General features: G+C 32.6%; 1 protein-coding gene across 5 annotated transcripts in view; it reads right to left on the bottom strand.

Annotated features, from left to right (window-relative positions):
• Nucleotides 1-303: 303 nt before the first annotated feature.
• Nucleotides 304-11,995, bottom strand: part of LOC115881974 (syntaxin-binding protein 5) — a 175,133-nt gene continuing 163,441 nt past the window's right edge. For 2 of the 5 annotated variants that reach the window (XM_030899733.1, XM_030899735.1), the window contains exons 15-22: nucleotides 6,558-6,683; nucleotides 5,546-5,794; nucleotides 4,891-5,097; nucleotides 3,682-3,790; nucleotides 3,224-3,310; nucleotides 1,535-1,630; nucleotides 847-971; nucleotides 304-718 (exon numbers count right to left, since the gene is read on the bottom strand). In XM_030899733.1, coding sequence (XP_030755593.1) covers nucleotides 465-718; nucleotides 847-971; nucleotides 1,535-1,630; nucleotides 3,224-3,310; nucleotides 3,682-3,790; nucleotides 4,891-5,097; nucleotides 5,546-5,794; nucleotides 6,558-6,683 — 1,253 coding nt within the window. In that variant the 3' untranslated portion in view covers nucleotides 304-464. The remainder of the gene's footprint in view (nucleotides 719-846; nucleotides 972-1,534; nucleotides 1,631-3,223; nucleotides 3,311-3,681; nucleotides 3,791-4,890; nucleotides 5,098-5,545; nucleotides 5,795-6,557; nucleotides 6,684-11,995) is intronic. The other 3 variants (XM_030899734.1, XM_030899738.1, XM_030899736.1) reach the window with 2 other exon arrangements.

Below are 11,995 nucleotides of genomic sequence, written 5' to 3'. Positions count from 1 at the left end.
CACAACTTGGCAACAATCTATCCTAATCATAAACTTCCCCAAGAAAGACATCTAAGTCGCACAGTACTTCCGTCAATGTTATTTTTATAATTTACTCCGGCCTAGATACGATATGATATAAAAAAACGGCAAGACAATGCTGATATGACAATAATGATGATAATTTTAGCGAGGTCAATCTCATCTAGATGTCATTTACTAAAAATCGACAAAATTTGTCAAAAATTAACACTAATTTTTCAGACACACCATTTAAAAATCATTTTTCTCAAAAATTAACTCAATATAAAAATAAATTACAACCTTCTTAATAACGTGTAGGGCTTGACCTCGCTAAAATTATCTTCCCAGCCGTCTTTGACACCGTTTTTTTTTATCATACGGTACAAGCGGGTGATCAAACAATGCGACTTAGACGTTCGTTACGTGGCTTAAACCATGAATAATTTCCCCCAGATGGCGCTTCATAACTGGTACCACTTCTTGTCCTTGTACTTGAGCATCAGCTCGTGCGCCGACGAGCTGAAGTTCTCCGCCTCGTTGCGCATGCGCTCCGCTCTGTCCTCTAATTGGCTCAGCTTTTCCCCCCTCTCGAGCATGAGCTTGTGGGCGCGGCTGACCTCGCTGCAGGCCGTGTTCGCCCTTTGGCCGACCTCTTGCATGCTGCCCGGAATGTGTTTGGCGATGGATTTGTTCGCCTTGCCGCTTGATTCTCCGACTTAAGGAAACAAAGATAAGGTTAGGTTAGAAAATAAATTCCAGAGATATAGGGGTAAGGAGAATATTCTTCGGCCAGTTATGCTATTCTCTCTACCCCTATACCTCCGGATTTTTCAGAGATCTTACATAGTTCCTCTCGATCCAAAGAGCTAACTCCGCCTCCGAACAGGCCTTTGAAGAAGCCAACTTTTGGTGGTTCTGGCATCTCGCAGGTTAAGAAAAGGTCTCCCAGCATCTCTGTTAAGTCAGCGCTACAAAAAATAAATAAAATAAGGTATAAATAAAGAGATGAGCATTTCTTCAAATAAAAGAATTTAAAAGAGGAATATTTCTTTGTTAGTATATTCAGTTTGGTTTGCACACATTGATTTTGGATCGGATACACTGTAGGGCGCTGCTATAGGAGTTGCTAAGAACAACCATAATCAGTGAAAGAAATAAAAAATTTAAACCGTTCTTGTTGAAAAAATGCGTTCTTTTTCACGGTTATTGTGATCTTGAGCGTTTAATTTTAACTGCATTTACGCAAAACCCTTGATAATTGTGGAAAAGTTGCATTAAAAAAAACAACTAAAAACTGCTGTGTGAATAAATTTGAACAAAAAATAATTTTCCGATATAATTACGGAGAATGCCAAACAGCTCCAGAAATCATCAAAAGCTATGTACCGCATCCGCTGCAAGAACAGCGCCAAATAGTATTTACATTGTCCTTATGGCCACTGTCCCATCCAAACTTGTTTCATTTATTTATGTAATGAATTTAGCTTCTCTAAATAATGTACGTCTTTTAAAATTTCTCTTTTAAACTTACCAAAAGTCCGTGCACAAAGTAAACTTCTGCAGTTCCGATGGCGACGCTAGATACAGACCGTGTCCTTTGTTGCTAAAGCCGAATGTTCTTGCGATCCTACAAAATTCCCCCAACAGTATTATTTACAGCTATTCTAGATTCTCTTAGATGTTTAGGTATCTCTTTCGAAAACACTTCTGGGAGGGCGGCAACAAGTTGAATCCGCCCAAGTTTATCTAATAAACTAACTTTACTAATTCTCTTCTTTTAAAGTAAATAGAAAGTTTCTGGTTGACTGGGGATAGCAATTTCATTTCGTTAAAACCCTTTTTAGTTTACATCAGTTGGTTTAGTAAATCCGATAAAATTTTGTACGAAAATTGTAAATTTTTACAAATTTTATAAATAAAAGCTTGTTTGAAACGTAGAGGGCACTTTTTCCTTTTTCTCTAATAATCTCATATCATAGTTAAAAAAGACAGCACGCTGTGGCATCAAGTTGACGAAATGGCAGATAAAAAAAACTTTTATGTTGGTAGTCATGGCAAATTTTTGCCGGCTGTCACGAGATTTTTCTTTACGAATCCGTTATTTGATATTTCCGATTTTATTATTATTTTAATAATCTGACATTTGACAAATTTGAAACTAAATCTGCGTATACGTATATTTGACGTGCATTCGTCAAATATTTCATTGACTTTTATGTAATAACTTGTTGGCGCAGTCGACAGGATAGATATATTTTAAACAAATTTGTTTCTAGATATCTACAACATAGTATCACGATAAGGAGCAGTTTAATGATGTTTTCTGATATTAGATAATGGATTTAAGCTTAAAAATAACTCGTTTATTCCTACAGTTAGAGATATTTTTATGTTCTAGTATGGCATTTTTATCTAAGAATAGAAGGCAGTCCATAGTTTTTTTTCCAATATTTACATATCAGACCGTTTCGTTAGCAAAAAATAAACAATTTGATCCATTCGTGTCCCAAGAGTGTTTTACAGAGATACTACCGTATGACCGAAAAAAAAAAACGGCGTCCAGTTGGCTTGGAGATGAACATCTATGACAGCGATATTCATTTCATAGCCATCGCTGACGCCATTTTTTTTCGATCACATTGTACTTCAAAATATGATCATTATTTGGTTAGTGATGTTATAAATTTCGATCCACGCGCATCTACCAAACAAACTTACCATCGTTTGGCGCGGGATTTTTGTCATAGAAAAATTTTATCGTCTTCTCCGCCGTTTCGTTTTTCTAACATGCAGGAAAATTTTGAGAAATCATGCGATATAGAATAGAAGAAAATGAGCTGCGTGTGCGCTTGTCGAAAGCGTTTCAGTAAATAGCGTGATTCGATTTGATTTTCGACGCCTATAATTCTCGCTCTGTCATATAAAGAAAATTTGTTTGTTTTGTCTGTTTTTCTTTAAATAATAAAGTATTTACAAATGTTGTGGCAAATATTTACTTAATACAGAATCAAAGGCGGTCAACTTTTTTTAAGTAAATTATCGTAAGTCTTATTTCGTGTAATCAAAAATTATTAACAATATTTAATGAACAATTAGATGTTGACAACCTTCTATTCAAAAAAAGTGTACTAATAATGTCGTTTTACAATAAAACAAATAAAAACAATTTAACTTTTTATAAACAAAATATAAAATATATAGTGTTTGGAGATGGACTTACTGATCGGTATCCTCGTTTACGATAAGTTGCTGTCCCCATATCGATAACATGGGATCTACAATTCCCTTATTACTGGGTGTCTGAAAACTATTGGGAGGTCAAGAAGCGACATTAGCCTCAATATATTCCAACAAATAACAACTGCACATTATTCAATTACGTGTAGTGAAATTATTTTATTTTGTTTTTGAAAAAATCAATTAAATTAGTAATTTTATTTTGTTAGTAAAATTGATTTAATTCCAATTTTGTTCCGATTTGTGAATGTATATTAAAAAATTCGTGTAATTTCATGCATATCGGGTGTGCTCTCTAAGTATTATAGAAACCAATATATGTGCACACATTGAAAAAATGTAAATAGAAAAAACATTCAAATTTGGTGCCAGAGGAAAAGATATCGCTATACACTTATTTACAGCTAATAGTGTGGCGATGGGTTAGGTTTTGTAGCTTACCTTAGTTCGGATAACGGTAGAAAGTCGATGTCAAGGAGTTGTCGAAGACTGGGCAGACTGTAGGCCATGAGGTGTCCGTTGGAGACGTAACATGCGAGACATACACTGTCTGAAATACAACAAACGCTTTTAATGTCCTCTTTATAACACAAAATATTCAAAAATATAGATGCTATTTAATGAGTTGTTATTTAAAAATAATAGTTTTATATTCAAAAAATAACAGGTATGAAAACAAGATTGTGATTAAAACGATATCTACTCAGTTGCGATCACCACACTACGAATTTTTACCAAGCTTGCCACAGGTCTTACTTTTAGATATAAGAATAACATAAATAAATTATTTTAGCACTATTATTTAGAAATAACAGTTTTGCCTTTCAAAAAATAACAGTGTAAATAATAGGTATGAAAATAACAGTGCAAAAAATCCTTGATATGAGGTCAGGATCAGCACGCTTCGAATTTTTGACAAGCGTCCAACCAAAGATTAGTACTACTGAAAATTAACAGTTGTGAAAATATCAGTTTCCTAATATCGACGGCTCGTGAAATAAAATCGGAATCACGCCAAAAAAATTGCAAATATTGTTCAAATATTATTCCTAATCTTAAATTGAAAACCGCGTTTCGCTAGCTACTGTAATTTTGGAGTTACGATTTTTTAAAATTTTTAACCTATGATCCAAATAACTCATTTTGAGTGAAATTAAAAAACTCATTTTGCCGATCTTAATAGCCTACCATACCTATTGGTATGGTCGGCTAAAAAGGTGTACTAGGCATGTATAACACTTGTTACTTAAAAAACAGACATGCTATAATAACAGTGCTCCGAAACTAATGACTCGCTATGTGAAAATATGTCCACTGTATTCCTCAAACTATATAACAAAGATGCGTTGTTATTTAATTAACTGTTATTTAGAAATAACAGTTTTACCTTCCAAAAATAACAGGTATGAAAATAACAGTGCGATAAAAAAATTGCCAAGCAACAGTTGTTACTTCCAAAAATTAACAGTTGTGTTTAGCAGTGAAAATAACAGTTCCCTAATATCGACAACAAAATTACATAAACCTGCTAATTTAAGCTGTTTTTCATAGTTATTGGTAGAAGTTCCAACTGTCATTGACAAAGAACAGTTTCAGCCACTTCTGGCAATACAAAATATACTCAGTTTAACTTAAAATAGGATATTGTACCTTTAAACGAAATAACTTCTGCCTTGACCACGAAGTCGCTGTCGGCCAATTGCTGTCTGTAAATACACGTTTGCGAGGGCAGAGCTACGACTCTAGCCTGTTTTTCGCTGGCTATCACGACGAACTGCCTATCGTTGTAATTGTCGCTCCTCGTGGTGTTCTCTCCCATTGTCGGACTCATCCTGTTTTGGTTCCTGGTAGGCGTTCCTGGATAAATAACGTAGGTTTTATATAAACTAATGAATACGTGTATATCGGCTAGTTGCAATCCGATTGAACCGCTCGCACTCACACTTTCGAAACATACTATAACTAGTCTAATAATTACGCTACAATACTACCGTACAATCGAAAAAAAAAACGGCGTCAAAGAGGAGGAGAATGACAATCGATGATAATTTTGGCAAGGTCAATCTCTAGACATCGTTTACTAAAAATTGACAAAGCCATTAAAAATATAAAAAAATTATCGTCGATTGTCATTTCACAGCCGTCTTTGACGCCGATTTTTTTTTCGATCGTATGGTATTACAAATAAAATTCTGTAATATTACAGAAAATTCCATAATACTAAATAAAAAATGATATTAAAAATCAAGTAGTTCCAATGTCACAATCATTTATCTGATCGGTAGTTCATATGGTTTATACTTACTATCTCGCTCCTTCCTGTCTCTGTTGTCGTCTCGCCAAGACTCATATGAATACGGTATGAGTGCGCCGTTGCAGTCCAGAAATGACAACGTCAAAATGCTACCTTTCAGCCTGAAAATGGTCATGCCTACCATCGAAACCACCACAGGTTGGGACGACCGACTATCTGAATCGGGAGGCGTAACCAAGATTGTTAGTACCGAGCCCAGGCTGGTACCGACCCAAAGGGTTGGCGTTAAAACTGTAGGTTCTGCAAAAAAATTGTTTAGTTATAACACATTAATAGATATTTACGATACAAGTGGGTTAATGGAGTTAACCACACAAGTATCTCAATGGAGTTAACTCGCGTGTATTGTACAATATTTTATCTACGTCTAACTATAAAAACAGACAATGAATTTTAAAAATTATTGTACTTAACTATATACCTATCCTAAAAATCAATTACCTTAATACCTTTGTTCAAATAACACCATGCATGGCAAAATGCTATTCTCTGCTTTTCGTTTTGTCAGATTGAGGGTTACAGCAAAGTCGGCCTGAAGATGGAGATAAGTCTCCGAAACCGGTCGTCGAATGGCTGTTCCCTTCAGTCTGATGAACTTAATGCAGAGAATAAGCATATTTGTAGGGTTTTTTTGGCCCCTTTTACCGCTTCTTGTATTGTGTTTGTTTATATATACCCTACCAAAACTTTCAGCTCCATCTACGGTAACGTGGATGAAGCAAGCATGTGTATCATTAACATTTATAATAACAAAGTTTTCATGTTTTTATAATTATTATCAATAGAACAGTTTATTTGTATTTAGTAGGTATTTAGTGCAAAATAAATGTTTTTTTAACAAAATATTTTTTTCTCTTTGGTAGTCATCTAAACGAGGAGTACGGTAATGAAAATGCATGAGTTAAGAAGCTCTTAACTCACTCAAAATACGTGAGTTAAGAGCTTCTTAACTCACTGACGTAGATAAAATTAATTTTAAAAATAGATATTTTAAGAATATTACCTGACTTTTTGGTGTACGAATCTGCGAAAACCAAACACTGTATCGACTCAGAGGTAATGTTTTCCAGGCTGCTCATGGAACTCGACCTAGATCTGGAGAAGCTGCTGTCCATTTTGTCTACCCGACCCATAGGAAGAAAGGAAATACCGGTTAGTTGAAACGGTTTGCGAATTTTAAAAGAAATATCTATATCTATACAATCTCGTGCATATTGAATCAATTTATATCCTATAATAGAATCATTCATTTTAAGAAACTTGTTGACTTAAGAATCTTTTACGCTGTACTGTTCGGGTCGCTCTCAGGGGTCGGGTAAACCGGGTGTGTAGCCGAAAGAAATATATATTATATTCCAAAAATCTGCCTAAGGCTTAGCCTGATCTTGTCGTGTTAAGCCACACCCAAAATTCCAAACACACGTGCTTTTATTAAGGCTTGATTAAGGTTTGCAGAGCTTTAGCATTTGCCATAAAATAGCGAACAATTTGTTACAAAACCATATAAATTATATATCACTGTAACCACAAAACTTCAATCTATTTCCGTATTGCAACGGAATGTTAAATTATGTCTTTATTTTCGAGAAAATTTAGTCCAAACATAAGGAATATTTTGTTGAAGACTATCAAAATCTTAAAAATAAATAAGTTGTCTAAAAATGTGCTTCAATACGGACATAGTATAATCCTTTATCTTTAATTTCCTTCTTGATTTGTGTAAAAATACCTAGCCAGTTTTACAAAAAACGTTAAATGCCAAATGCTTATTTTGCTACTTTTTCAGACTAGTGAAATGGAATAAATCACGATTGAAATATAAATTGATTCAACGTTACAGACATGCAATACATCTAAATAAGCTTAAATCATATTAAAAATGTGCGGTATTAAAATAAAAGAGTACAACATGTTTATCAAATTGTTTCTTCATTTCTAAAAAGAAAATATTTTGATTATTTACAACAAACAACCTGATAAAACATCGTACAAGGATTAAAAACAAAAACAAAACAGCACAACGAAGGGGTCTTGCATCATGCAGTTATCCCTATTTTTGCAATAGCAGTACATATATTCAACTTGGCTCTAAAATCAATTATTTCGTATAAAAATATACCACATTTTTTTAAATATTTACAAAAATATTTAGTGTATTAGTGCCACAGCTTATTTACTAACAGCTAGTCATCTTCAGGTAGTCAGAACATCAGTCTTGATAGTTTTTATAAACGTAGCTTCAAAGAAGCTCAGAATTGGACTTGTTAGATAAGTGAATATCTAAGTAGGTCTGCAAATTATCAACCGGCTGTCAAATTAATAGGCTGTGATTGGTATCATGCTTGAATAGGTTCACATGCAAAAAAATTTTATCGATAGGTTGGAGACAATAGAGATCTTGTGGTCAACATAAAATAAGATAAATAAATACACAAAAAAGGAACTTAAATAATCAATTAGGGGTCCATTTAATCGACAGGGTACACTGAATGCAAAGCGGTACTTTTATTTCGATATAATTATAGGGTTTTAACTATTAATAACTATCGAAAAATATTCATTTAACGTTTCTGAAATAACGTACAGACCATGTTGTGTCGACATTACAACGACTTTTTTATATATTGTGTTCTAGTGTACCGATTTTGATGACTTTTAAAGGAATTTGTAGCTAAATTATTGAACTTTTTATCATCTCTTTCTAATTTAAAAATGAAAGTGTGTGTCAATTATACGAGGGAAAACAAAATGTTGATATTTTAGTGAAAGTTTGAAACACCCTGTGGAATATATTAAGACAGCAAGAAATTTGAAAAGAATTTTTTCATCTAGGTACATCCTTTCTTGGTAGTTTGTTTTTTGGTTCATCTCAATAGCTTTCTTTTTGTGGGAGTTATTCGCTTTTAAAGAAGACACGAACATTTTTTCGTAATTTTTACATTAAAACCATGCCTTTGCTTTTGGTCCCACTCAACAAACTTATGAAATAGTATTTATGATTTATGTTATTGAAAAATCATATTATTATTGTCTATTGGCCGTTGGGCTGTTATTCTAGCAGAGACAGTTAGTGCTAGCAAAAAATGTTAGAGCCTTCTTCAAATGCGAATATCTCCAACAAAAATTAAGCTATTGAGATGAACCAAAAAACAAACCATCAAGAAAAGATACACCTAGATAATAAAATTATTTTTAAATTCTTAGCCTTGTTAACATATTCCACAGGGTGTTCCAAACTTTCACCAAAATATCAGCATTTTGTTTTCCCTCGTATAATTAACAGATGGAAACTTTCGTTTTTAATTTAGAAAGGTATACTAAAAAGTCAAATAATTTAGCTACAAACTACTTAAAAAACCCATCAAAATCGGCCCACTAGAACAAAATATATATATATTAACTTTTTAAAGTACGTGAAAGTTTTTAAGGTAATTAATAATATTTTTCGACAGTCAATATCAGGGAAACACATATTATGTCAATACAAAGCTGTTCTTCTTTTTGTCAGAAAACATACAACGGTGCACAACATCGAATTTCACGAACACGTAGAGATTAAAACAGACAGATCGAGAAAAAGTAGTAGGAATAGATAGACAGAAGCAAACTTCACGCGTTTGTTCATTTACAGACAGTATTAGAAAATTTTGGTGTTTGTCAAAAAGCAATTTTTCATTCCGATTTGTTTCTTGCAAAAAGGAAGAGAGAGAGAGAGTGTATACAGATTTGGAAGTACATCTAGTCACCATAGGTAAATGACGTATGTGATACGCAGCACAGCCTTTTCATTAGGCAACCAGTCGAGTTTTTTTTTATAAACCGACTTGTTACATAACCTAAGATAGGTAGGTACGCAGAGTCAAATGCCTAATGAATAAGTTGTGCTGCGCAGCATGCTGAGTCGCATCTCTTTCATCGTGACAGAGAAGGAAAACTTTACACTAAAATTTCCTTTTTTCTGTAAAGTTTTCCCGAAAAGAAATTATAGAAAGAAACATTTATAAGAAACAAATGCCTAATATAAATACCTATATACGTGAGTAAAAAAATCTGTGTACATGACTACTTCGGTGAGAGTTTAGACAAAAAACTACTTCAAAAAAGTCCCAATGAGAAAATAAATGCACACTATCAATTCGTTTTAAAACAAATACTGCTATTGCCTGGGTCGCTCTCAAAAATCTACCACTAATAAAATGGAAGAATATACTACGAATAATTCTACTCTATTTTAGTTATTTGTTTTTTTTATCTCACTATTGATTTAGTTGTTTTTTATGATTTAGCCCAGAAAGAAACAGAAGAGTAACAGAAAGGAAATTATTTATTTTCCTATAAAAACAATATGTTTTAAAAGACTAAAAAGCACTCTAAAGAAACAAAAATAATTAAACAAAGAATACCATATAAGTAATACTCCTATAAGGCTAGTATCGTTGGCTAATTTCGTGGCACAAAACCTGTCTTCAATTAAAGATGTAGCTGGCGTTACCGTACGCCTGTCCGAGAATTCCGAGATTTAGTTTAGCTCTGCGCCGCTGCGCTCTGAAGTCATTTACAGCGCAGTGGTTAAAGGATACTGTACCGAAGTTCTGCTTACAGTCGACAGAGTGAGTGGTTGCCGAAGACAGTGTTGCCAGAACTACTAATTCATCCGTAGATTTACGGATTTTGGGTACAGTGCGTTAATAATACGGATTTTCTATCGTTAAACAATTTAATATAATATTATTTGATTAAATAAAGAACGGAGTCAGAGTTGGCTTGGAAATGAAGATCGCTGTTATTTCATATGTAAAATATTACGGTAATGTCAATAATCATTATTTCCAAGAAAAATTAAACGACTTTTTTTGATCATACGACATATTCAATACCTATAAAAGAATTTTTATTTTTGTTGTTTATTCTATGTTTAACACGAATATATTTTGAATACAATAAGGCGGATTTTTCATCCAGATATTTTCGTCAAACGTATTACAGATATTGCACCTTTTAATATGTAATATGTACGTAACTATGTAATATAATTTTTAATGCTTAATATGTAAATATATGTTAATTAAAAACACACTTTTTGACACCCTGTATAAAAAAATACCACGTGACCCCGTTGTTGCGTTCGTACCCTCTTTGAACTTGCGCAAAGTCTTTACTAGCCTTACAGAAGTATTACTATTATGAAGAATACCAATAAAAAACTAAATTCATACAAAAAAAAATAGCAATCATACTACAGTCTCGATGAAATATTTGGGCTCTGCAACAAGCTATATTAATCAAATTATTTATTAATCAGTATTTTTTAATAATATCTAATGAAGATGGTGAGGCTAGGTGATCGAAATATAGTGAAAGATGTGATTTTCGGTGAAGGAAAGAAAATAATAGTGAACAAAAGTGAATAAAAACAATGCGCTCAGATTACGGTAAGATTTTCTGAGTATATTGTTTTTTGTGAAGGCTAAAATTTTGTTAAATAATATTGAATAATCAGAAAAGTACACTAATTATTATGATTTGGACATAAATATTAAGTAAAATATTATAGAATCTATAAAAATTCGTTCAGTAAGGAAGACTAGTTTGTCATAAGGCGGTTTTATATAAAATAATTAAAAACTTTCATAGATAAATATTTAAAAATCTTCTATCATTGTGTACTTTAGTAATTATTGTTGTGGTGGTTCCAAAGTACAATAGATCCTTATTATTATTAATTAAAAAGTACCTGATAAAACGATGAAATACAATTATTACAACATCTCAAAATACTGTAAAAAACTTTGTACTATACAGGATGAGTCTTAAATAAGTACAAATATTTTAAGGGTAGTATATTTCGACCCTAGAAAAACATCTATGCGTTTTTTTTCGCGAATTTGAAATTTTATGAAAAAATTTTTGTATTTTTTTTTAGTTTTTAGGTAAAAAAACATAATTTCTTGATAATATGTCAACAATTTACAAGAAAGAAAACAAAGAAAATGTTCAGTGGTTCTTAAAATTTAAGCAAAAAACAATTTTTTTTGTTTTTCAGATTAAAATAACTCGGTTATTTTAGACTTATTTGAAAAACGGTAAAGAAAAAATATGTTTCTTTTATCGAGATCTACCAGCTCTGAAAATAATTGCACTTATTTAAGATTCACCCTGTATATACTACTGTATTTCTCTTTCCAAAAATATCTCCTTTAAATATTAACATGTGATTAAGAAACACCCTGTATAGTACTGTCTAAATTTAACTATACAAAATTATTATTATTAATTATTCTTCACTTTCTAGATGTTTACATGCGCCCAATTTTTCCTGCCCTCAGTTTGCACGTGTAACAGTCAAGTTTAATGCTGAAACATCAACTGTATCCGAACAGCGCAAACCGCTGACACAGACACAGCACGATCCCGATAATTGTTTCTCTAAACTTGTTGCTC

The sequence above is a fragment of the Sitophilus oryzae genome, unplaced genomic scaffold (genome assembly GCF_002938485.1).
Source record: "Sitophilus oryzae breed Bouriz unplaced genomic scaffold, Soryzae_2.0 scaffold_1745_pilon_pilon, whole genome shotgun sequence".
Classification (NCBI taxonomy): Eukaryota; Metazoa; Arthropoda; class Insecta; order Coleoptera; family Curculionidae; genus Sitophilus; species Sitophilus oryzae.
This window is presented reverse-complemented; position numbering and strand designations above follow the sequence as displayed.